General features: G+C 64.1%; 1 protein-coding gene across 2 annotated transcripts; it reads left to right on the top strand.

Annotated features, from left to right (window-relative positions):
- The first annotated feature begins 370 nt into the window (after positions 1 to 370).
- On the top strand, positions 371 to 25,279 carry FGF11 (fibroblast growth factor 11). 2 transcript variants are annotated; one of them, XM_039499914.1, is made up of 6 exons: positions 371 to 584; positions 3,771 to 3,967; positions 20,493 to 20,603; positions 21,263 to 21,366; positions 23,538 to 23,736; positions 23,917 to 25,279. In XM_039499914.1, exons 2-6 carry the CDS (start codon positions 3,775 to 3,777, stop codon positions 24,030 to 24,032), a joined length of 723 nt encoding a protein of 240 aa, XP_039355848.1. In that variant the 5' UTR covers positions 371 to 584; positions 3,771 to 3,774; the 3' UTR covers positions 24,033 to 25,279. The 2 variants fall into 2 exon arrangements, with proteins under 2 accessions (XP_039355848.1, XP_039355849.1); XM_039499915.1 differs by lacking the exons at positions 371 to 584; positions 3,771 to 3,967 and adding an exon at positions 11,159 to 11,585.
- The last annotated feature ends 276 nt before the right edge of the window (positions 25,280 to 25,555 follow it).

Consider the following 25,555-nt stretch of genomic DNA (forward strand, 5'->3'; position numbering starts at 1 on the left):
CATGGGGTATTGACAGGACTACAGTCCCCAGGGGGTTATTGTGGGGGGCATTGGCAGGACTACAGTTCCCAGGGTGCACTGGGGATTGACAGGACTACAATTCCCAGATGCATGGGGTATTGACAGGACTACAGTCCCCAGGGGTTATTGTGGGGGCATTGGCAGGACTACAATTCCCAGGTGCATGGGGGGGGGGGTATTGACAGGACAACAGTTCCCAGGGGGTTATTGTGGGGGGCATTGGCAGGACTACAATCCCCAGGGTGCAGTGCGGCTGGCCCTGCTAGGGGAGGGGCTGGCCGCTCCCAGGTGCGCTCCCGCTGCCAGGTGTGTGATTTCCCCGCCCGGGCTGCAGGGAGGGGGCCTCTGCTCCCCACACCTGGCTGGGGGCGGGGCCTCACCTGGCTGGGGGCGGGGCTTGGCGCACCTGGGAGCCGGCCCAGCCAAGGAAGGAGGCAGAAGGCGGAAGTGTCGCTCCCACCTGGGGGGCAAAGCTGGGTGCCCCGGGCCCCTCCCCCAGACACACACCCCCGCCCTCAGGTGGGACCCAGGCGTCCGGCACACGCCAATCACCCGGCGGGGAGGTAAAAACTGCTGCTGCTAAAACCCAGCTCTGCTGGTGCCCCCCACTCCCGATCTGCCGCCCCCCCAGCTCTGGGGTGCCCCCCACTCCCGACCCCAGCCCCCAGCCCCGCCGGTGCCCCCACTCCCGATCTGCAGCCCCAGCTCTGCCGGTGCCCCCACTCCCGACCCGCAGCCCCCAGCCTGCCGGTGCCCCACTCCCGACCCGCAGCCCCCGCCTGCCGGTGCCCCCACTCCCGACCCGCAGCCCCCGCTCTGCCGGTGCCCCCACTCCCGACCCGCAGCCCCCGCTCTGCCGGTGCCCCCACTCCCGACCCGCAGCCCCCGCTCTGCCGGTGCCCCCACTCCCGACCGCAGCCCCCCGCTCTGCGGTGCCCCACTCCCGACCCGACCCGCAGCCCCAGCTCTGCCGGTGCCCCCACTCCCGACCCGCAGCCCCCGCTCTGCGGTGCCCCCACTCCCGACCCGCAGCCCCCGCTCTGCGGTGCCCCCACTCCCGACCCGCAGCCCCCGCTCTGCCGGTGCCCCCACTCCCGACCCGCAGCCCCCAGCTCTGCGGTGCCCCCACTCCCGACCCGCAGCCCCCAGCTCTGCCGGTGCCCCCACTCCCGACCCGCAGCCCCCGCTCTGCCGGTGCCCCCACTCCCGACCCGCAGCCCCGCTCTGCGGTGCCCCCACTCCCGACCCGCAGCCCCCGCTCTGCCGGTGCCCCCACTCCCGACCGCAGCCCCCGCTCTGCCGGTGCCCCCACTCCCGACCCGCAGCCCCCAGCCCTGCCGGTGCCCCACTCCCGACCCGCAGCCCCCAGCTCTGCCGGTGCCCCCACTCCCGACCGCAGCCCCCAGCTCTGCCGGTGCCCCCACTCCCGACCCGCAGCCCCACTGCGGTGCCCCCACTCCCGACCCGCAGCCCCAGCCCTGCCGGTGCCCCACTCCCGACCCGCAGCCCCCGCTCTGCCGGTGCCCCACTCCCGACCCGCACCCCCAAGCCCTGCCGGTGCCCCCACTCCCGACCGCAGCCCCCGCTCTGCCGGTGCCCCCACTCCCGACCCGCTGCCCCAGCTTTGCGGTGCCCCCACTCCCGACCCGCAGCCCCCGCTCTGCGGTGCCCCCACTCCCGACCCGCAGCCCCCGCTTTGCCGGTGCCCCTCAGTCCCAACACGCAGCCCCCGCTCTGCCGGTGCCCCCACTGCCGACCCGCAGCCCCCAGCTCTGCCGGTGCCCCCACTCCCGACCGCAGCCCCACCCCAGCTCTGCCGGTGCCCCCACCCCGACCCGCAGCCCCCACCCCAGCTCTGCGGTGCCCCACTCCCGACCGCAGCCCCCAGCCCTGCCGGTGCCCCTCACTCCTGACCCGCAGCCCCCAGCCCTGCCGGTGCCCCTCACTCCCGACCCGCACCCCCAGCCCTGCCGGTGCCCCCACTCCCGACCCGCAGCCCCCGCTCTGCCGGTGCCCCCACTCCCGACCGCAGCCCCCAGCCCTGCGGTGCCCCCACTCCCGACCCGCAGCCCCAGCCCTGCCGGTGCCCCACTCCCGACCGCACCCCCGCTCTGCCGGTGCCCCACTCCCGACCGCAGCCCTGCCGGTGCCCCCACTCCCGACCGCAGCCCCCGCTCTGCCGGTGCCCCACTCCCGACCCGCACCCCCGCTCTGCCGGTGCCCCACTCCCGACCCGCAGCCCCGCTCTGCGGTGCCCCACTCCCGACCCGCAGCCCCTCCCGCTCTGCCGGTGCCCCACTCCCGACCCGCAGCCCCCAGCTTTGCGGTGCCCCCACTCCCGACCCGCAGCCCCCGCTCTGCGGTGCCCCCACTCCCGACCCGCCCCCGCTCTGCCGGTGCCCCCTCCGACCCGCACCCCCGCTCTGCCGGTGCCCCCACTCCCGACCCGCAACCCCAGCCCTGCCGGTGCCCCCACTCCCGACCCGCAGCCCCCGCTCTGCCGGTGCCCCCACTCCCGACCCGCAGCCCCCGCTCTGCCGGTGCCCCCACTCCCGACCGCAGCCCCCGCTCTGCGGTGCCCCACTCCCGACCCGCAGCCCCAGCTCTGCCGGTGCCCCCACTCCCGACCCGCAGCCCCCAGCTCTGCGGTGCCCCCACTCCCGACCCGCAGCCCCAGCTTTGCCGGTGCCCCACTCCCGACCAGCCCCCGCTCTGCCGGTGCCCCACTCTCAACCCGCAGCCCCTGCCCCCAGCCCTGCCGGTGCCCCACTCCCAACCCACAGCCTGCCCCGCTCTGCCAGTGCCCCGCACTCCCGACCCGCAGCCCCCGCTCTGCGGTGCCCCACTCCCGACCCGCAGCCCCCAGCTCTGCCTGTGCCCCCACTCCCGCAGCCCCCAGCCCTGCCGGTGCCCCCCACTCCCCACCCGCAGCCCCTGCCCCCAGCCCTGCCGGTGCCCCATTCCCGACCCGCAGCCCCTCCCCACTCTGCCGGTGCCCCCATTCCCGACCCGCAGCCCCGGCTCTGCTGGTGCCCCCTCCCGACCCAGCCCCAGCTCTGCCGGTGCCCCTCACTCCCGACCCGCAGCCCCTGCCCCCCCCAGCTCTGCCGGTGCCCCTCCTCCCTACCCGCAGCCCCCCCCAGCTCTGCCGGTGCCCCTCACTCCCGACCCGCAGCCCCTGCCCCCCCAGCCCTGCTGGTGCCCCTCACTCCCGACCCGCAGCCCCTGCCGGTGCCCCTCACTCCCGACCCACAGCCCCTGCCCCCCCAGCTCTGCCGGTGCCCTTCACTCCCGACCCGCAGCCCCCACAGCCCTGGGAGGAGGGGAAGTCTAGGGGCTGGGCCCTGCTTATGGGGAGGGGCTGGATGGGACAGCAGGGGGTTGTGGGGAGGGGAGTTGGGGGGAGGATGACCATGGGAGGCAGGTTGTGAAGGGGAGACGGTCGGCTTATGGGGAGGGGAGGCAGGTTATGGGGGTAGAAGAGAGGGCCGATTACAGCTGGATATAGGGTTGGGTGGGGGGCAGGGCAGCCTGGGGGCAGGATACAGGGGAAGGGGCAGGTTATGGGGGTGCAGCTTTGGGGGCCCTGGGTGGTGATGGAGGGTGGGGGAGTAGGTTGGAGGGGCAGGTTATGGGGTGGGGAGGGGCCGTTTGGGGCATGGTCCAGTCTAGGGGTGCAATGGGACAGAAAATTGGGACCCCTCCCTGCCTAGCACCCCCCCTTTTACTCCCTTCCTCCCCCCGTGCAGGGTCATGACCTCCCCAGAGGGGGGCGCTGCCCCCCGCCCGGCCCAGCCCCTCACGGACCTGGATTTCCACTCGGGGGCCCGGATCGCCGAACTCAACCAGCTGGTGCAGGAGCTGAGCAAGCGGACGGCGCGGGACCCAGGCGTCCGGGCCACCCAGGAGCTGGTGGTTCTCAAGGACTTTGTCTTCTCCCTGCTGGGTGAGTGAAGACGTGCTGGGAGCCCGGATGCCTGGGTTCTCTACCCAGCTCTGGGAGGGGAGTGGGGGCTGGTGGGTTAGAGCAGGGGGGGCTGGGATCCAGGACTCCTGGGTTCTCTCCCCAGCTCTGGGAGGGGAGGGGAGGCTGATGGGTTAGAGCAGGGGTGTCTGGGAGCCCGGACGCCTGGGTTCTCTCCCCAGCTCTGGGAGGAGAGTGGAGGCTGGTGGGTTAGAGCAGGGGGGTGCTGGGAGCCCGGACGCCTGGGTTCTCTCCCCAGCTCTGGGAGGAGAGTGGAGGCTGGTGGGTTAGAGCAGGGGTGTCTGGGAGCCCGGATGCCTGGGTTCTCTCCCTGGCTCTAGGAGGGGAGTGGAGGCTGGTGGGTTAGAGCAGGGGTGTCTGGGAGCCCGGACGCCTGGGTTCTCTCCCTGGCTCTAGGAGGGGAGTGGAGGCTGGTGGGTTAGAGCAGGGGGGGCTGGGAGCCAGGACTCCTGGGTTCTCTCCTGAACTCTGAGGCTATGGCGGTTGGAAGCAGATTAGTCAGCCCGGACGCCTGGGTTCCCTTTTTCGTAGCCCCTCGGTCCTTTCTCCTGCCAGGTCTGGTGCAGCAGCTGGACGGGAGGCTCCCGTTGGCCAACGAATACCTCCTCCTCTCCGGCGGGGCCCGCCAGGGCTCGGTGGACGTGGACCCAGGCGTCCTGGCCCGCCTGGCCCCGGGGGCCGACTACGATGCTGACTACACGCTCCTGGTGCCCGTCCTCCAAGCCCGCGGCTGCCCCGTCACCCTGGACCTGCGCCGGTGCCCGCCGGGCCACGCCTGGCTGGCGCTAGCCCCCTTCGGGCCCGAGGCCTGCCACCGCTGGGCCGACTGCTGCCGTCGCCACGGCGACGAGGCCTACCTGGCCCCGGGCCTGGTCTCGGCCTGGTTCTCCCAGGCTTTGGGCACCGTGGCCGACCGGGCCCGGGCCGCCCCGCGCCCGGGGGGGCCGGCGGTGGAGTGGGTGGCCGGCCGGGGCGGCCCGGTGACCCTGCTGCTCAGCCACGGCGCGGTGCGGGCGCTCTACGACGTGGTGCCCGTGGTGGCCTTCCAGGGGTGGCCGGCGGCGGCCCGCGAGTGGCTGGGCCGCAGCCATTTCTGGGACGGCAAGCTGAGGAGGAGGACGTGGCCGGGCTTCTACCTCCTTGCCGGCTCCGGCCCGGCTTGGCGGGAGGCCTCGGGCCCGGCTTGGCGGGAGGCCTCGGACCCGGCGGAGGCCTCGGGCGCGGCTTGGCGGGAGGCCTCGGGCGCGGGGGAGGCCTCGGGCCCGGCTTGGCGGGAGGCCTCGGACCCGGCGGAGGCCTCGGGCCCGGCTTGGCGGGAGGCCTCGGACCCGGCGGAGGCCTCGGGCCTGGCTTGGCGGGAGGCCTCGGACCCGGCGGAGGCCTCGGCCCCGGCGGAGGCGTCGGGCCCGGCGTGGCGGGAGGCCGCGGACCCGGCGGAGGCCTCGGGCCCGGCGGAGGCCTCGGGCCTGGCTTGGCGGGAGGCCTCGGACCGGCGGAGGCCTCGGCCTGGCGGGTGGGCTCGGGCCCGGCTTGGCGGGAGCCCTCGGACCCGGGGGAGGCTTCGGGCCCAGCTTGGCGGGAGGCCTCGGGCTCGGTGGAGGCCTCGGGCCTGGCTAGGCGAGAGTCTTCGGGCCCGGTGGAGTCTTTGGACCCGGCGGAGGCCTCGGGCCCGGCTTGGCGGGAGGCCTCGGGCCCGGCGGAGGCCTCGGGCCCGGCTTGGCGGGAGGCCTCGGGCCCGGCGGAGGCCTCGGGCCCGGCTTGGCGGGAGGCCGCGGGCCCGGCGGGGCGGGAGGCCTCGGGCCGGGCCGGGAGTCTCCTTGGCCCGGCGCGGAGGCCTCGGGCGGGCGGAGGCCTCGGCCCGGCTGGCCTGAGGCCTCGGGCCGCCTTCGCCCGGGAGGCCTCGGCCCGCTGGCGGAGGCTGCGGCCTGGCTGGCGGCTGCCCCCCTTCGCTCTGGGGCCTCGGGCCTGCGGGGCGCCAGGGGCATCACCTCTGGACCCTGGTGCTCTGGGCCTGCGAACGCCTGCCCGCCCGCTACCTGGGCCGGGAGGAGAACGCCGCCCATTGCCTGCTGGGCCTGCTGGACGACATGGCCGCCGGCCTGGGGGCCGGGGCCTGCCCGCACTACTTCCTGCCCGGCTGCGACAGGCTGGCGGGGGGCTCGGAGCCGGGCCTGGCCCGCGCGGTGGCCGCCGTCAGGGGGGACCCGGCTGGGCACCTGCGGCAAGCGGTGGAGAGGGTCAAGATGGCGGCCAAGTTGGGCAGGGGGCCGGATGCGGGGTCGGCTGCTGAGGAGTAGGGGGTGGGGGGGTCAGTCTGTCTCCTTCTGCTCTGGGAGGGGAGTGGGGGCTGGTGGGTCAGAGCAGCAGGGGCTGGGAGCCAGGACTCCTGGGTTCCCTCCCCGGCTCTGGAAGGGGAGTGGGTCCTGGTGGTTAGAGCAGGGAGGCTGGGAGCCAGGACTCCTGGGTTCTCTCCCTGGCTCTGGGAGCGGAGAGGGGGCTGGTGGCTTAGAGCAGTGGGGCTGGGAGCCAGGACTCCTGGGTTCTTTATATCCCTACTCTCTTGGGGCAGGGGGGTTGGAGGTTGCCCACCCGCTCCTGTAATGAAAATACAAGTTTCCCAGACCGCTCGAGGCTACTAAGACTTTATCTTGGGCTACTGATTTTTTTTTTCCTGTGCCATTTAAATGTGCCAAATGAGGGGCTATTGAATCTTTCCACTGGGCTCCCAATGTCAGTACTGTGGGGGTGAACAGCTGGGCTGCGTCCCCAATCAAAGTTTGGGGTTCTCTGGGGTTTAGCAGTGTAGGGGGCTGATATGTCCGGGGCGGGGGGACAGCGGGGGGCTGTGGGTGGGGAATCAGGGGCACCGGTGGAGCTGCTACCAGAGTCTGCGGCCCCAGCCAAGTGCCCCCCGTTAAACGAGGGGGCCCAGAGCGGTTTGGTAGAAGGGGGCTTGCGGGAAGGCGAGTGATTTTTCGGGGTAGTTCTTCGTCCCTCTGTCGTTTGGGGGGCAGCGGGGGGGGGTTGTCCCTGATGGAAGGAATGGGCCGATGGGTGGGGGGCGTGAGCGGGGGTGGCAGCTGCATCTGTACATCAGAGTCCCCCAGGCCTGCGCCGGAAAGAGACGTTTCATTGCTTCCGACTTGAGATGTAGATAATAAAATGTAAATTCGAAGGTGCTGGGTGGGCCGGTGTGTTACAGGGCTGGGCTGGCAGGGGGGCTGCGGGTTGGGAGTGAGGGGCACCAGCAGAACCCCCCCATCCCAACCCCCCCACTATCCCATGAGCCCCAGCACCCGCACCCAATGGCTGGTGTGGGGGGGGGGGGGATTACAATCCTGATCCGCTTATAGCTTCTGGCATTGCTTCTTTCCTGCTTGGCAAATGAAGTGGCCAAATTTGCATATGCAGATCGGGATACAAATTGGCTCCCGTTTCAAGACCGAGCCAGAAAAGTCAGTTTCAAGGCCCCCCCCCTCCCATCCACCAAGCAACGGGCCTGGCAGGGAGCTGCTATGCTGTGGGGTGGGGGGCTCAGCAGGGGGCGCCCCCTCCCCTGCCTGCAGTGGTGAGTCTCGATGACTCATAATCCTCAGTCTCGCTTCTCACCCATAATCTCTAAAGCCCGTCTGGATTTTCTCCCGAAAGTCAGGCTCTGAACCCCGGCATCCGGGCAGAATCTCAGCGGGGGCGGGGCCATCCCTCCTCCTGAAATCCCCCGCCTGGCCCGTGGGCCCAGGCACGATTCCGCCTCGGTTCCTACCCTGAACGCTTGGCGAATATCGCTGTTAAACTCCACCCCAGAGGTGGCTGCATCTCAGCGCCGGGCGAGGGGTCCCTGGGTAACCGGCCGCCCCGCCCCAGAGGTGGCTGCATCTCAGCGCCGGGCGAGGGGTCCCTGGGTAACTGGCCGCCCCGCCCCAGAGGTGGGCGCATCTCAGCACTGGGTGTGATCTCCTGGCTAAGTATATACCGGAGCCTGGGGATGGGTGGGTCAGAGCAGGGGGGCTGGGAGCCAGGACTCCTGGGTTCTCTCCCCGGCTCTGGGAGGGCAGTGGGGGCTGGTTGGGTTAGAGCAGGGGGGCTGGGAGCCAGGACTCCTGGGTTCTCCCACCGGCTCCGGGAGGGGTGTGGGGGCTGGTGGTTAGAGCAGGGGCGGCTGGGAGCCAGGACTCCTGGGTTCTTTGGCTGCTCTGGGAGTGGGGTGTGAAGGAGTAGGAAAGCACAGACTGTCTGTGGGGGGAGGAGACACCTCTGGCCAGGGGAGACAAGGGAAGAGGAGAGAGGAGAGAGGGAGGGGAGAGGACTGGGGGGAGAACGTGGTGAGGGAGGAGAGAGAGAGGCAGGCAGGAGACTGATCCCCCCTGGGCCGGGGGGGGCCCCCCCCCCCCCCAAGATGGGGGGGGGGGTCTGTGCCTGCTGCTGTGTGTGTGGACTGTGTGTGTGTGTCGTTGTTAAACCTTCTAAATTTACTGGCTGGCTGGAGGCTGGGGGAAGTCCTGGTGAATCGTAGGGGGTGGGGGGGGGGTCCCCCCCCCCCCCCCCGGGGGGGGGGGGGTTGGGGGGGAGGGGGGGCGCTGGGAGCCAGGACTCCTGGGTTCTTTGGCTGCTCCGTGACTCAGTTTCCCTCAAGGGTGTAGCTGCACATTCTCGTCCCCCCTTTTGTCAGGAGGTGACACCCCGAATGCCACCCCCCACACACCGAGCTGGGGCTGCCCCCCCACCCCCCTTGCGCTGCGCTGCCAGTGCCACCAGGTGGCTAAAAATACCGCTGCAAAATGCAACCTTGAGCGCCCGTCCTAGCAAAGCAGCGGAGCGGTGCGTCCCCCACCCCCCCGCTGTTCCCCTCCCCCATCTCCTCCTCTCTCCCCTCAGGTCCTTCTGCTTCCCCCCTTCTGATGTGCAACCCCCCGCCCCACACGGCTCCTTTCCTCCTCCCCCCTCCTCGGTGATGCCCTGCTCAACGAGAGTCTAGATCCTGCCGGGGGGGCTGGGAGCCAGGACTCCTGGGTTCCCTCCCTGGCTCTGGGAGGGGAGTGGGGGCTGGTGGTTAGAGCAGGGGGGGCTGGGAGCCAGGACTCCTGGGTTCTCTCCCTGGCTCTGGGAGGGAGTGGGGCTGGTGGTTAGAGCAGGGGCTGGGAGCCAGGACTCCTGGGTTCTCCCCCCGGCTCTGGGAGGGGAGCGGGGGCTGGTTGGGTTAGAGCAGGGGGGGCTGGGAGCCAGGACTCCTGGGTTCTCTCCCCAGCTCTGGGAGGGGAGTGGGGGCTGGTGGTTAGAGCAGGGGGGGTCTGGGAGCCAGGACGCCTGGGTTCTCTCCCCGGCGCTGGGAGGGGCGGGGGGCTGGGGGTGCGAGCAGGGGGGTTGGGAGCCAGGACTCCTGGGTTCTCCCCCCGGCTCTGGGAGGGTAGTGGGGGCTGGTTGGGTTAGAGCAGGGGGGGCTGGGAGCCAGGACTCCTGGGTTCTCTCCCCGGCTGTGGGGCCAGCTCCTGTCACTAGCGCGTGAGCCCCCCCCCCCACCGCTCCACCCGGGGGGGGCTTTTTTCCAGCCAGGCAGGAGCCGACTGAACCCAGCAAATGTCACCCTTCGCCGCTGGGACTCGGCAGGGGGGCCGGTCTGTGTCACCAGCCGCGTCCCCCCTCCCCCCCCGGCTGGCCACTGGAGCGAGGAGATTTAATGAGCCGGGGGAGGGCACTGGTGGAGGGGGGAGCAGGGAAGCGGGGAGGGGAGGGTGGGTCTCAATAATCCCCCTCCCCGTCTCACTGCACCGCCCCCTGATTGGAGTCAAACCTTCGGGGGGGGGGGCTGTCGGGGGCTCCCTGCTCCAGCCCCCCCGCCCCCTCCCCAAGTGTTGTGTGAGTGGGGGGGGGGTCACCTTTGAAGTATTCTCTGTGTTGGGCCCTCCCAGAGCTGGGGGGGGGGGCTGGGCTGGCAGGGGCTGCGGGTCAGGAGTGAGGGGCACCGGCAGAGCTGGGGGGTGCAGGCCTGGGCTAGCAGGGGGCTGTGGGTCGGGAGTGAGGGGCTCGGGGGGAGCCCAGGGCGGGACAAACACCCCCAAATCCAGGCAGGTGGGAAAGGTTTGGGGGGTAACCATTTCCAAGTCGCTTCCAATCCTACCTTTGCAGGGGGAGCTCAGGGATCCCCCCCCAAAATTCCTCTGCTAAATTGCTGGGCATTTTTGGGTGGGGTGAGCGCAGACACCCCCAAACCTGGAGCTCCCCCTTTCTGCTTCCCAGCGTGGGGGGGAACCCCAATCATTCTCTCCTTGCCTGCTGAACTGGGGAGGATGGGGAGCCATGGCTGTTTGGGGGGACCCAAATCCCCCATCACCCCGCTACAGACACCCCATCTCTGGGGGGGGTGCAGGGGGGTCCCCTGGTCTCAGCCAATCCAGAAGCCCGAGCAGCCCCCTGCTTCTAGACTGGATCTGAGCCCATTTTTAGGGGGGGACAGGGGGCTCCCCAATAAACTAGACTAGGAGAGGGGGGGCCCCAATACTAAGCTGGTCTGGGAGGGGGGCTGGAACTGAGCCATTCTTTGGGGCAGGTGCGGGGAATTCCCGCCAGCTGTTAGTTCCCCAAGGGTGTGGGGGGAGCCCCCCCCACAGATTCCCGTGTGTGTGTGTGTGTGTTTCTCCATCCCTCTCTCTCTCCATCCCCGCCCTTCTCCCATCCCTCCATCCCTCCCCTCCGCTTCACCGCTGCTTCACACACACACACACACACAGCAGCCTGTGCCATCCACAAATTAACCTCGCCGGCTGAAGGACAACCGGGATTGTGTAGCGCTGTGTGTGTGTGTGTCTGTCTGCCTGGTGTGGGGGGGCCACCCACCCACCCCGCTTTCTCCGGCGCCCCGAGGAATCACAGAAGTTCGAGCTCCGGGGATCTCGCCACCAGCTCGTTAATTTCTGGTGCCGACCCGGCTCCTGGCGGGTGATTTTCAGAGACCGAGTTCGCCGCGCTCCCTGGAAATCTCCCGGAGGCTGCGGTGTGGGGAGAGGGAAGCGGGGTGGGGCGGGAGGTGGGATGGGGGGCCCCGAATCCGGCCCGCCGGTCGCTTTGGAAGGAAATTGATTTTCGCCGATGCCGCCGTCCTCGCCGGAGGCCGGACCATGACCGTCCTCGCCGTTGGCACCGTGACCACAAAATATTGACTACCCCTGATTGGGGCAGGGAGGCCGGAGGAGACGCTTGGCTTTATTAAGCTCCCGGCCGATCTGTTGGAAAGGAGAGAGAGAAACCAGCGACCCCCCACCCGGGGCTAAATTCGCCCCTAGCCGGATTAATCTAGGTGGGGTGGGTATAATCCCCCGCATGGCTCGGCTCTTCGGGGGGATGAGCGCGGCGTGAAACCCCCCCGAGCGGGGCACCGGCCGGCCGAGGACCATGGCGGCGCTGGCCAGCTCCTTGATCCGGCAGAAGCGGGAGATCCGGGAACCCGTCGCCAGCCGCCCCGTGGCCCCCCAGAGGAAGGTCTGCCCCCGCGGCACCAAGTCCCTCTGCCAGAAGCAGCTGCTCATTTTAATCTCCAAGGTCCGGCTCTGCGGCGGGCGGAAAGGCCGGCTGGAAAAAACACCTGGTGAGTGATTTCTGAGCGGCGAAGGGGGTGTGTGGGGGGGGCCATATAGCCCTGTAGTGGCCTGATGCCAATGGTAGGGGGCACGGTACAGAGCTTGGGCTATTTCCTGCTAATGCCCGGGCTGCAATGCCTGGTGCTAACAGCAGGGGGCGCTGTGACAGAGCCGATCATGCAATATCCTTCATATATTGACCATCTGTCCTCGCAATGCTTGGTGCTAACATCAGGAGGCGCCGTGACAGGTTAAGCATGCAATATATAGCATATATTGACCAGCTTTCCTTGCGTTGCCTAGTGCTAACAGCAGGGGATGCTGTGACAGAGCCGGTCATGCAATATACTGCATATATTGACTGTCTTTCCTTGCAATGCCTGGTTCTAACAGCAGGGGGCACTGTGACAGGTTGAACATGCAATATATGGCATATATTGACCATCTTTCCTTGAATTGCCTGGTGCTAACAGCAGGGGGCGCTGTGACAGAGCCGATCATGCAATATACTTCATATATTGACCGTCTGTCCTCGCAATGCTTAGTGGTAACATCAGGAGGCGCCGTGACAGGTTAAGCATGCAATATATAGCATATATTGACCATCTTTCCTTGCAAGGCCTAGTGCTCAGAGCAGGGGGTGCTGTGACAGAGCCGATCATGTAATACACTGCATATATTGACCATCTTTCCTTGCAATGCCTAGTTCTAACAGCAGGGGACACTGTGACAGGTCGATCATGCAATATACTGCTTATATTGACCGTATTTCCTTGCATTGCCTAGTGTTACCAGCAGGGGGCACTGTGACAGAGCTGATCATGCAATATATTGCATATATTGACCATCTTTCCTTGCAATGCCTGGTGCTGACAGCAGAGGGCGCCGTAAACCAATATTATTTATGGGTCACCACTCTGGGGGAGGCAGGGGGGTGTTTTGCCCAGGTTAGAAGCGGAGGAGCTGGGGTAGTGGGTGCAGTTGAGGGAGGGACAGAGTAGACAGGTGGAATGCTTTCAGTATATGGACCGGGCGGTATCTAAACTAGAATGCCCTCTGCTGGCCAAAAGGTGTGTTGCCCCGGGATCATTGTTTTCAGAGTAAGAAATGCCAGTGAGTGTTTCATTTGCAGCTCCAGTGATGTTTATATGGACTGGTCCATTGGGTAATAATGCGTCACCCCCAACGAGCACAAAAAGTGTCGTCCCCCTCAGATAAACAAGCGTCCCTGATTCTAGGGTTTAAAACCACAGTAGGGTCAATATGGACTGGTCCATATAGGACGTCATTGCTCCCCATTGGATGAAACGTATTGATGTTGCACTGTCCCCTCGGTGATATACCTGCTGTGGGGTGTCTTTGGTTTCCAGTCACCCTGATGTTTTATACGGACTGGTCTATACGGGGCTAGAGCGGGTCCCATTCCTGGAGGAAATTTATGGACCGCCCTGTATTGGGTTATGCCTCTCTGTGCTACTGCAAGATATGGGTCAATGGAGATCAGGACTGCCCGGCTCTGGGAGGGGAGTGGGGGCTGGTGGTTAGAGCAGGGGGGGCTGGGAGCCAGGACTCCTGGGTTCTCTCCCTGGCTCTGGGAGGAGTGGGGCTGGTGGGTTAGAGCAGGGGCCAGGAGCCAGGACTCCTGGGTTCTCTCCCGGCTCTGGGAGGGGAGTGGGGGCTGGTGGTTAGAGCAGGGGGGGCTGGGAGCCAGGACTCCTGGGTTCTCTCCCCGGCTCTGGGAGGGGAGTGGGGGCTGGTGGGTTAGAGCAGGGGGGCTGGGAGCCAGGACTCCGGGGTTCTCTCCCAGCTCTGGGAGGAGTGGGGGCTGGGGGGTCACAGCAGGGGGGGCTGGGAGCCAGGACTCCTGGGTTCTCTCCCCGGCTCTGGGAGGGGAGTGGGGGCTGGTGGGTTAGAGCAGGGGGGGCTGGGAGCCAGGACTCCTGGGTTCTCTCCCTAATCCCCTGTTGATCGACGCCTCCACCGATTAATCGTTTCCTGTGGAGAAATCAGTCGCTTCCAGTCGTAATTTGGGTTCCAAACATGGTGGCGTTTATATGGACCGGTCTGTATCGGCCTTTAGCGCCCCCTGCTCCACACAACGCACCGTTTCCTCTTGGATAGCCCAGTCCCGGGGATTTTCCCGGCAGGGGGGTTGATGAGGGGGCGGGAGCTGCGGCGATATTGGGGAACCAGCCGGGGCCCCATCCTGAGGGGGAGGGGTCCCGAACCCAAGGGATTGGACCCAGGAGTCCGGGTGGCAAGCGGATCTTCTCCTTCCCTTCGGTCTTTCCCTCCATTGCCCCATTCTTTCATTCCCCGCCCCCCTGAGCCAGCCAGTCCCCGCCCTGGGGTCGTGTGGGAGCCGGCGCCCCCTAGAGGGGACAGGCCCCTGCCCCATTCCCCACCCCCCTGAGCCAGCCAGTCCCTGCCCTGGGGCCGGGTGGGAGCCCGCGCCCCCCAGAGGGGACAGGCCCCTGCCCCATTCCCTGCCCCCCTGAGCCAGCCAGTCCCTGCCCTGGGGCTGGGGGGGAGCCGGCGCCCCCCGGAGGGGACAGGCCCCTGCCCCATTCCCTGCCCCCCCGAGCCAGCCAGTCCCTGCCCTGGGGCTGGGGGGGAGCCGGCGCCCCCCAGAGGGGACAGGCCCCTGCCCCATTCCCTGCCCCCCTGAGCCAGCCAGACCCTGCCCTGGGGCCGGGTGGGAGCCGGCGCCCCCCAGAGGGCGCAGGGAAGGGTCCATATTGGGTCCGCGAGGCCCGGCTTGAACTCCAGAGCCTGCTCCGAACCCATCCCCCCTCTGGCGCCTCCTGCCGCATCCGCGGCTTGTCTCCCCCCCCCGCCCCCGCTCCGCTTTCCTGCCCCTCCCCCACCGCTGGCCGCGGTTACGCCGAGATCCCCGCTGGGCCTGGTGCCACCTTGGCCCCGGGCCTGCACCTCATTCTCCTCCCGCGTCCTTGCTGCTGGCAACCGAGGCGCTCGTGGCCCCCGGCCAAGCCCCACGTGCTCTGCAGTGACCCAGGAGTCCGGGAGCTGCCCCTCCCCCGCAGCTCTGCCGGTGCCCCTCACTCCTGACCCGCAGCCCCTGCCCCCCCCAGCTCTGCCGGTGCCCCTCACTCCCGACCCGCAGCGCCGGCCCCCCCCCCCAGCTCTGCCGGTGCCCCTCACTCCCGACCCGCAGCCCCTGCCCCCCCCAGCTCTGCCGGTGCCCCTCACTCCCGACCCGCAGCCCCTGCCCCCCCCAGCTCTGCCGGTGCCCCTCACTCCTGACCCGCAGCCCCTCCTGTAATTTTTATCCCTGGCTGAATCCCATTCATGGAGCTGAATAAGCCCCAATGATTTTTCTCACCCTCCCCAGCCAATAATCCGTTGCACGGCCAGGCAGCGTGTGCACATTAAAATAAATTAAAGTCATTTAAATACATTTGCATGCATCAGGAGGCACAGGGCATTGTGGGAGCGCAGCTGGATGGGGGAGCAAAGTTTGACGCGGGGGGGGGGGGGAGCGCTTGGGAACCCGCTGCTATGAAATGAGAGGATGGATCATTAGCCAGGGAAATTCCCTGCCGGTGCCCCTCACTCCCGACCCGCAGCCCCTGCCAGCCCTGCCCCCCCCCCAGCTCTGCCGGTGCCCCTCACTCCCGACCCGCAGCCCACAGCCCCCCCTGCGGGGTCTGGAGCAGGGCCAGGCACTGGGGCGGCCGAGGTGATGTGAGCACTTAGTGGAATTACATCGTGGCCGGGCGCAATCGGGCATCGCGGGGGTGGGGGGGGGTGAAGGAAAAAGGAAGGGGGGAGGATACACACGCACGCCCCAAGCGACCCCCCCCCCCACGCGCCCTCCCAGTGCATCCCAGCGCACGGGCCCACCGCAGCCACCCCGCAGCGTGCGTACAGCTCCGTGCGCGCAGAGCCCGTGTGATGCCGGGTTATGAATTATACAAACCCAGCCCATTAAGACGTCCCTTTGCGTTTGACTCACTCCAGCAGTCCCAGGAGGGCTGGGGGCCAGGACTCCTGGGTTCTCTCCCCGGCTCTGGGAGGGGAGTGGGGACTGATGGGTTAGAGCAGGGGGGGCTGGGAGCCAGGACTCCTGGGTTCTCTCCCTGGCTCTGGGAGGGGAGTGGGGGCTGGTGGGTTAGAGCAGGGGGGGCTGGGAGCCAGGACTCCTGGGTTCTCTCCCCGGCTCTGGGAGGAGAGTGGGGGCTGGTGGGTCAGAGCAGGGCGGGCTGGGAGCCAGGACTCCTGGGTTCTCTCCCCGGCTCTGGGAGGGGAGTGGGGGCTGGGGGGTTAGGGCTGGGGGGGCTGGGAGCCAGGAGGCCTGGGTTCTCCCCGGCTCTGGGAGGAGTGGGGCTTGTGGGTTGAGTGGGGGCTTGTGGGTTAGAGCAGGGGGGGCTGGGAGCCAGGACTCCTGGGTTCTCTCCCCGGCTCTGGGAGGGGAGTGGGGACTGATGGGTTAGAGCAGGGGGGGCTGGGAGCCAGGTCTCCTGGGTTCTCTCCCTGGGCATGAGACAAGCCAGGCCCAACCCTCTGTTTCCCGGCCGGCGAAAGGCCGGTGGGTGGGTCTTGTGCAGCCCCCAGGGGGGCCGGAGGCTTTGGTTGGAGCACAGATGGGGGCAGGGGATTTAATGGGCCAATTTCCACCACCGTCCTGGCATAACCTGCCCCGGGGGGAGGGGCTGGGCCGGTGAAACCCAAATCAGTCCTGCCAGGTCTCCTCCTGGTGATTCCCCCCCCCCATGTCCCCGCCTTACATGGGGGTGTCTTCTCGGGAGCTCCCCCGTTGGGCTGGGCTTCCCGCACCCTTCACGAGTGGATCCCTCACCCCGGGACCCCCCGCGCGCACACCCGCAGCGTCAGCGACCCTTTACTCGCCGCCGGGAGGCAAATCATTATTGGTGCATCCACCGTGTAATGTGTTCCCATAAATCAGCCCGGCAGGGGCACCGGGGGGTCAGCTGGGAACGGGACGGGATGGGGGGGGAGCGAAGCTGAGGCCGGGGTGGGGGGGGGGAGCTAAACAGCCCAACAGCGGGTGCCACACCCAGGAATAATGACACCGGGGCGGTGCAGCGCCCCACGCAGCCCGCAGACGTACACACAGGCTGTGTGCACGGTTACACACACACACACAGGCTGTCTGCACGGATACATGCACAGGCTGTACGCACGGTTACACACACACAGGCTGTGTGCACGGATACACACACACACACAGGCTGTGTGCACGGATACACACACACACAGGCTGTGTGCACGGATACACACACACACACAGGCTGTGTGCACGGATACACACACACACAGGCTGTCTGCACAGATACACACACACACACAGGCTGTGTGCACGGATACACACACACACAGGCTGTGTGCACGGAGACATGCACAGGCTGTGTGCACGGTTACACACACACAGGCTGTGTGCACGGATACACACACACACGCAGGCTGTCTGCACGGATACACACATGCAGGCTGTGCGCACGGTTACACACTCGCAGGCTTTCTGCACGGTTACACACATGCAGGCTGTCTGCACAGGCACGCACACACACACAGGCTTTATGCACGGATACACACACACACACACAGGCTGTGTGCATGGTTACACACACACACAGGCTATCTGCACAGATGCGCACACATACAGGCCATCTGCACGGATATACACGCAGACTGTCTGCACACACACACACAGGCTGTGTGCATGGTTACACACACACACAGGCTGTCTGCACAGATACACACACATACACACAGGCTGTCTGCACGGATATACACGCAGACTGTCTGCACAGACGTACACACGTAGGGTGTCTGCATGGATACGCACACGGGCTGTCTGCACGGATACACACGCACACAGGCTTTATGCACGGATAGACACACACACAGGCTGAGCGCACGGACACACACGCAGGCTGCATGTTCCTCCTACATGCCAAAGACACCCGCTCCAGTGCCGCACACACCCGCCCTCACACAGGGGCAGCGTCGCAATGGCCCTGAGCCCTGCGGCCCCGTACGCACCCCCAGACAGCCGTCCGCGCGCCCCATGGTTCCTCACACGCCCGTGTGCGTTCACAGAACCACACCCACTGCACCCCTCAACCCCACACACAACAACAACTATGCACAGACACTCTGCCCCATACACACAACACAACTGGGACCCAGCAGAGGGGGTGGGAGGGGAGCCCGGACTCCTGGGTTCTCTCCCCGGCTCTGGGAGGGGAGTGGGGGCTGGTGGGTTAGAGCAGGGGGGGCCGGGAGCCAGGACTCCTGGGTTCTCTCCCCGGCTCTGGGAGGGGAGTGGGGGCTGGTGGTTAGAGCAGGGGGGCTGGGAGCCAGGACTCCTGGGTTCTCTCCTGGCTCTGGGAGGAGTGGGGCTGGGGGTTAGAGCAGGGGCGGGGAGCCCGGACTCCTGGGTTCTCCCCCCGGCTCGGGGCGGGGCGTGGGGGCTGGGGGGTTAGAGCTGGGGGGCTGGGAGCCAGGACTCCTGGGTTCTCTCCCCGGCTCTGGGAGGGGAGTGGGGGCTGGGGAGGCTGGGAGCCAGGACTCCTGGGTTCTCTCCCCGGCTCTGGGAGGGGAGTGGGGGCTGGTGGGTTAGAGCAGGGGGGGCCGGGAGCCAGGACTCCTGGGTCCTCTCCCCGGCTCTGGGAGAGCAGTGGGGGCTGGTGGGTCAGAGCAGGGGGGCTGGGAGCCAGGACTCCTGGGTTCTCTCCCTGGCTCTGGGAGAGCAGTGGGGGCTGGTGGTTAGAGCAGGGGGGGCTGGGAGCCCGGACTCCTGGGTTCTCTCCCCGGCTTTGGCCATTGCGAGGTGAGGGCCAGTGGAGCCCTGCGGGATTCTGGGCTAAAAGCGGCAGGAAATTATGGTGCATCTTTTATTTATCTGCCAGCCGCGCTCTGCGCAGCGCTGCCTGGCCGGGTCCCACGGGGGGCCCTGTCAGAGCTAATTTCACTCCGGCGTCCTTCACAGCAACACAAACAATCCGTCTTCCAGCGCACGCGGCCTCTGCCAGGGACTGGGGGGGGGGAGTGGGATCTAGTGGTGAGACCAGGGCAAGCTGCCAGCCAGGACTCCTGGGTTCTCTCCCCGGCTCTGCCCCAAACCCTCTGTGTGACCCTGAGCAAGTCAGGTCAGGTCCCCATGCCTCAGTTTCCCCACCTGACGTGCATTCAGAGAACGGCCTCCCCCCATATGCAGCATCCAATGGCCCAAATTCCTACGGGAGAGATTCTATCTACCCCCATCCTCCCACCCCCTCTATCTATCCCCATCCACCCCCTCTATCTATCTATCCATCCCCATACCCCCCCATCTATCTATCTATCTATCTATCTATCTATCTATCTATCCCCCTCCAACCCTCTATCTATCTATCTATCTATCTATCTATCTATCTATCTATCTATCCCCCTCCACCCCTCTATCTATCTATCTATCTATCTATCCATCCCCATACCCCCCCATCTATCTATCTATCTATCTATCTATCTATCTATCTATCCCCATCCACCCCCTCTATCTATCTATCCATCCCCATACCCCCCCATCTATCTATCTATCTATCTATCTATCTATCTATCTATCCATCCCCATACCCCTCTATCTATCTATCTATCTATCTATCTATCTATCTATCTATCACTATCAGAACTAAAATAATCTCTCATTCAATTATCTTTTACCACTTCCAATATTTAGTGAGCTCCACGTCCGGCTTAACCAAGTGTTTTTGATCCGGGAATTTGCTCAGTTTTTCAAATAAAAGTTGATATTTGCTCTCTGACGGCTACGGATCCTTTCTCCAACAATCTTTTTCATCTGGAATATCTTTAGTTTCTCACCGTTACCAGATGTCACACTAAGGATATCCCGTTTTTTTTTTGTCAGGACGTTTATTTATTTATTATTTTTTCATATGAAAGTTGCTGATACTTTCCCGGTCTTCACAAAGGTTTTGGCTGGGTTTTGCCTGGGCATCTCTTCAGTTATTATGTGAAATTCCTTGTCTTTATGCATCGATTTATAACGAGCGATATTTTGTCAACGTTCACAAAGTTTTTGGTTCAGAATTGCCTTAGTTTTCCATGTAAATGTGTGTATTCATTGATTTCAAGTTACTGATACTTCCTCAGTCTTAACAAAGTTTTTGGTCTGGAATTTCCTTCGTTTTTCATATAAAAATTTATATTCATTGATTTCAAGTTACTGATACTTCCTCGGCCTTAACCACGTGTTTTCTTGAATGTCCTTAGTTTTTCTTACGAGCATCTGTAATTACTGAGTTTAAATTACGGCTACTTTCCAGCAAAGTGGTTTTCTTTGGGGATTGTCTTTGTTTTTCATGCGAAATTATACAGTCGCTGATATTTAGGCAACGTTCACAGGGTTTTTCGTTTGGCCTCGTCTTTTCAGATGAAAGGTTGTATTCGTCGATTCAAAACTACCCTTTCTGAATCTTAGCAAAGATTTGTCTGAATATTGTCTCCGATTTTTTTTTTATGCAAATCCCTGGATAGATACTTTCTCTGTCTTGTCAGAGATTTGTTTAATTGCTTGAGGGTTTTTTCATACAACCCCCCCCCCCTGCATTTCTTGATTTTAAACTACTGATGCTTTCTCCGTCCTAACCAAGTTTTTTGGGGGGGAATTTCCTTAGCTTGGCTTGAATGAAAATCTCTTCGTTGATTTGAAATTGCCGAGACTTTCTCAGCCTGGGCAAAGATTTGTTTGGGCGTTTGCTTGAGGGGTTTTCATTCAGAATTCGATATGTCCAGAGTTAAATGTCCCCGGTGGTTTTGCTTAGCCGTAAGAAAGATATTTAGGGAGGGCTTCCTCCCAGCCGGTGAATAATCTACTTTCTGTCCTCTCTTCGCCCCCCGCCGCCATCGCCGTATCCCTCCGGCCACAGAGCCGCAGCTGAAAGGCATCGTGACCAAGCTCCTCTGCAGACACGGGTTCTACCTCCGCCTGCACCCGGACGGGAGCATCGACGGGACGAAAGAAGACGCCAACAGCTTCAGTGAGTGACGCCCGGGCGAGGCCGAGCGGTTACGCAGGGTTAGGGCAGCTGGGGAAACTCCCACCCGGCCCCATGGCGGGGACTGGCTGGCTCAGAGGGGCAGGGAATGGGGCAGAGGCCTGTCCCCTCTAGGGGGCAGCACATTATGTGCATAGAGGAGATGGGTTAATCCTGCTTCCACCTAATCCCACCCATCCCCCTCCCGCTCCCAGCTGTCTCCGGTCTGGGATTGCAGAGAAGGGGATTAACGTCTCAGCAGCAGAGCTCACCCAGCCCCGAGAAGGGATGACTGGGAGGAAAAATAAATCCAGCTCTAAAGCAGAATGGGGGAGGGGTTCTGCGTGGGGAAGAACCCCGGAGTCCTGGTTCCAGGCAGAGCATCTGCAAAATCGGGCAGTGGGGATCGGAGCCGGCGCCCCCTAGAGGGGACAGGCCCCGGCCCCATTCCCCACCCCCCTGATCCAGCCAGTCCCCGCCTGGGGCGCCCCTAGAGGGGACAGGCCCCTGCCCCATTCCCCGCCCCCCTGAGCCAGCCAGTCCCTGCCCTGGGGCCGGGTGGGAGCCGGCGCCCCCTAGAGGGGACAGGCCCCGTGTCCCAGTCCCACCTCTGCTGGTGCCAGCACTGATGCCTCGCTGTCTGTCTGTCTCATCTCCCACAGCTCTCTTTAACCTGATCCCCGTGGGCCTGCGCGTGGTCGCCATCCAGGGTACCAAGTCGGGGCAGTATATCGCCATGAACGCAGAGGGCTACCTCTATACCTCCGTGAGTGTCATCCCCCCCCCCGCCCCGGCCCTCCCTCCTGACTAAACCGACCGTTGGTGTCAGCAGTGGGATCGCAGGGTTGTGTATGCACCCTGGGTCCCAGAGCGGTGGAGTAGCCAATAGGGTGCACGATTCTCTCTCTTCCAGCAGGGGGCGCTGCCTGCAGGGTGGGTCTAGTGGAGGGTTGTGACAGTGCATCCCTAGGGAGGCAGATCAGAGCGTCCATTGGTGTCAGCGGTGGGATCATTGGGTGAGCCCTGGAGGGGTGGGCTGGTTGTGGTTAATAGGGGGGCAGTATCAGCTCTCTGCCAGTAGCTGGGGCAGTGGAGAGGGGTCCCTCCATATTTGTCAGGCATCCCCACCCCCGCAAAACAGCCCCCCACTTTTCCCCATGTGGGGTGCTCTGGGATAGGAGTGCCCCCGCCTAACTCTGCCCCACACAATCCCCTTCTTCAGGCCCCATGGTACCAGGGCCCTTCCTCCCCCTTGGCGTATCCTTCCCCCCGCCCCGCTGATGCTGAATTAAATTTAGCAGCTGGCCTGATTTTTAGGGAACCCCTGGGAGCGACCAAGAAAATCCCCGCCCGCAACCGGGGAGAGAGATGGCTTGCACCATCAGCCATCCCCGTGCGCTGTTCTGTCTGCCTGTCCCCCGTGCACCTCTGTCTGTCTGCCTAGGCCCGTGCACGCCTGTCTGGCTGTGTCTTTCTGACTCGCTTTCCCTGTCGTTCTCCATCGCACAGGCCCCCCCTGCTTCTCCCGAGCCACGGTGCATGGTGGAGGTCAGCGAAAGCTGGGGAGCTTTCGGTGTGGGCAGGGGAGAGCGGGATGGGAGGGAAAGCAATGGTGAACGTGGCGCCGTGACACCGACAGGGAAAGTAATGGTGAACATGGTGCTGATGGTGAAAATAATGGTGAAAGTGGTGCCGGTAGTGAAAATAACGGTGACTGGTACTGAAGGTGAAAATAATGGTGAATGTGGTGCCGACATGGAAAATAACTGAGCGTTGTGCTTATAGTGAAAATAATGGTGAACATGGCACGGATAGTGAAAATTACAGTGAACCTGGTGCTGACGGTTAAAATAACTGAACCTGGTGCTGATAGGGGAAATAATGGAGAATGTGGAACTGACAGTGAAAATAACAGTGAACCTGGTGCTGACAGTGAAAATAATGGTGAACATGGCACTGATAGTGAAAATAACAGTGAACATGGTGTTGATAGTGCAAATAATGGTGATCGTTGTGCTGACAGAGAAAATAACTGTGAACGTGGCGATGATAGTGGAAAGAATAGTCAACGTGGCCCTGGTAGTGAAAATCATGGTGAATGTGGTGCTGATAGTGAAAATAATGGTGAACGTGACACTGACAGGGAAAATAACATCCATCCCCACATAACCCTTCTATCCAGCCAGGCAGCCCACCCCATCTACCTAATTATCCATCCAGCCCCCTGGATGCCTTCCCATCCATCCATCCATCCTTTCTGCCTTCCCCATACACTTCTTTCTTTCTTTCTTTCTTTCTTTCTTTCTCTGAAATCACTCCCCCTTTCTCCTGCATCTCTCGCACACACAGGGACTGCATAATTCACAACCCCTCAAACCCGACGGGCCGCCCTTAATGGTTCCCGACGGGCCGCCCCCCAGGTCTGTGGAATATTCCTCTCACTACCCGCGAGCCAGCCCCCCCCCCACACACACGGCAGCCACACACCCCGCCCCCTGCTGAAGCCCAGACACCCCAACGCAGTCAGGACCCTTGGACCCTGGCCCCAGGCCGTGATGCCACTAGCCGGGGTCTTCCCAAAGTTAACTGGGGTTGGAATAGCTCAGAGCTTCCTTTCGAGAGCAGCAGGGGGCGCTCTCCCCTGGCAGGGGGCTGGCCCCAGGGCGGCGCTAGGGGGCGCTGTGGGGCAGGGAGCAGGCCAGAGGGCTCAGCAGGGGGCGCTCTCCCCTGGCAGTCAGCGGGGGCCCTGGTGAAACCCAGGCGTCCGAGCCAAGGTGCAGCTCTGAGACCCGTCGCCTCCCTGCTGAAAGACCAGAGCGGGCACTGCCCTCTACTGGCCACAGTTGGTCATTGCACCCCCCCACCACCGACATCGTTATCTTCTTTCTTTCTTTCTTTCTTTCTCGCTCACCCCATTTCTCTCCCTCCCTCTCCCAGGCTCACTTCACCGCCGAGTGCCGGTTCAAGGAGTGTGTCTTCGAGAACTACTACGTCACGTACTCCTCCACCCTGTACCGCCAGCGCGAATCCGGCCGCTCCTGGTACCTGGGCATCAACAAGGAAGGGCAGCCCATGAAGGGAAACCGAGTCAAGAAGACCAAAGCCGCCGCCCACTTCCTGCCCAAGCTATTGGAAGGTGAGTGGGGGAAGCAGGAACAATGGGGCAGGGGCTAGGGGAAGCAATGGGGGGGGTTAAATAGAGACACCCCACCACCAATCCCGGTGTCTTTCTGTGTGGTAGGGTGGCTGGAGCAGCCAATCCCGCGCTATCCCTCACTTCCTCCTTCTCAGTGTGTCTCTCTCTCCCTCCCTACAGTGGCCATGTACCGCGAGCCGTCGCTCCATAACGTGGTGGACCCCTCGGCGCCCCAGAAATCAGACGAGGCCGGGGCCCCCAGCAAAGAGACAGCCAAGCCCCGCAAGGCGACGTAACCCCGAGGGCGGGGAGGGGCGTCGGCGCCGCTCCAGCAGCGCCCCTCCCTCGCACGGTCCCGCTCTGCCCCCTTCTGCTCAGGACGCCTGCCTACCTACATTCAACCTCTGGACCTCAGAAAAAAAAATGCCATCGAGGGTGTAATACCCTTTGCCACCACTGGGAGGGCGACATTGCCCTGCTGGAGAAATAATTTGGGGGGTGTGTGTATATATCTATATCTATACGGTCTTCCATGCCAGCTGAGGGCATGATTCCTTGTTGCGCCAACAAGGAATTGACATTGGGAAAGGTTCTGGTCTATGCCAGCTTCCTTTGCAGCAATAAGGGCGCGATGCCTTTTCCCGCCAGCGGAGGGCGACGTTGGGAAAGCGTCTGATTGCCGCAATAAGGGCGCGATGCCTTTTCCCGCCAGCGGAGGGCGACGTTGGGAAAGCGTCTGATTGCCGCAATAAGGGCGCGATGCCTTTTCCCGCCAGCGGAGGGCGACATTGGGACAGCGTCTGATTGCCGCAATAAGGGCGCGATGCTTTTTCCCGCCAGCGGAGGGCGACATTGGGACAGCGTCTGATTGCCGCAAGAAGAGCGCGATGCTTTTTCTCGCCAGCGGAGGGCGACATTGGGAAAGCCTGTTCGAAACATCCCCTTCCATGGCCCAGCGGACGATAACGCTTTTCGACCGCTGGGGCGCAGCGGGAAAGGATGTTCTGGGCGAGATCTTCCCTTTGCAATAATAATAAGAATAATAATAATAAATTGGGTCTCCTGCCCTCTTCCGGCGGAGGGCGGAGACACTGGGCCGTCGCCCCCTGGCGTGAGACCACCGAGTGGCGACACGGTCACGTTGGGAGAGACTATTACCTACGCCATTTTCCCTTGCAATAAAAAGACGGCGTCTTCCTCTTTCCCGCCAGCAGGGGGTGACATTGTCACACTGGGGAGGGGACAGATGGTTCTTGTTGATACCGTTTCTCCCCACTAGGTGTCAACCCGGTCGCAGCAGGAGAGAGGGTCCCAGACGTCACCGGGGCGTGGTACCTTCTTTGACCACCAGGGGGTGACATTGTCACAAGGGGGGAGGGGAAGAGAGCCGGCGGTTCCAGATTTCTTCGCCGTTTCCATGGAAATGAGAAGCCAATCCGGGGGGGGGGGGAAATGAGGGGCGACCGGGAACTCCGCCCCCCTTTTCCCGCCGGCGCCAACATGCCAAATACTGTAGGACGCAGCCCTGCAACAACAGGAGCCAGAGCCAGTCGCGAGGACGCTGGAGCCAGACTCCAGGACAATCGTGGGGGGGGGGGGAGGGTCGATGTTTGATGGACACCGGTTGAATTTTATTGCTTAGTGGGGGAGGGAGGGGGGAATATGTGGGGATGGGGCGAGTCAAAGCCACTTTCTGTTCTCATTAGGCCAGGCGTTGGCCTAGGTTACTAATTATCTGACTCGGGCCCTCTGCCATGTGTCACCCGCCTCCCAGAGAGAGAGAGAGAGAACCCCCTGGCCCCAGCCCTCCCCTCCTGCC

Source organism: Mauremys reevesii, linkage group 14, assembly GCF_016161935.1.
Source record: "Mauremys reevesii isolate NIE-2019 linkage group 14, ASM1616193v1, whole genome shotgun sequence".
In the NCBI taxonomy this organism is placed as follows: Eukaryota; Metazoa; Chordata; order Testudines; family Geoemydidae; genus Mauremys; species Mauremys reevesii.

Bases quoted from the DNA above. Each gene is read 5' to 3' on its own strand.
- FGF11 (XM_039499914.1), top strand. From the start codon at position 3,775: ATGACCTCCCCAGAGGGGGGCGCTGCCCCCCGCCCGGCCCAGCCCCTC. The intron at 3,968-20,492 runs GTGAGTGAAGAC...CTCCGGCCACAG, and splicing joins CTTTGTCTTCTCCCTGCTGG to AGCCGCAGCTGAAAGGCATC. The intron at 20,604-21,262 runs GTGAGTGACGCC...CATCTCCCACAG, and splicing joins AGAAGACGCCAACAGCTTCA to CTCTCTTTAACCTGATCCCC.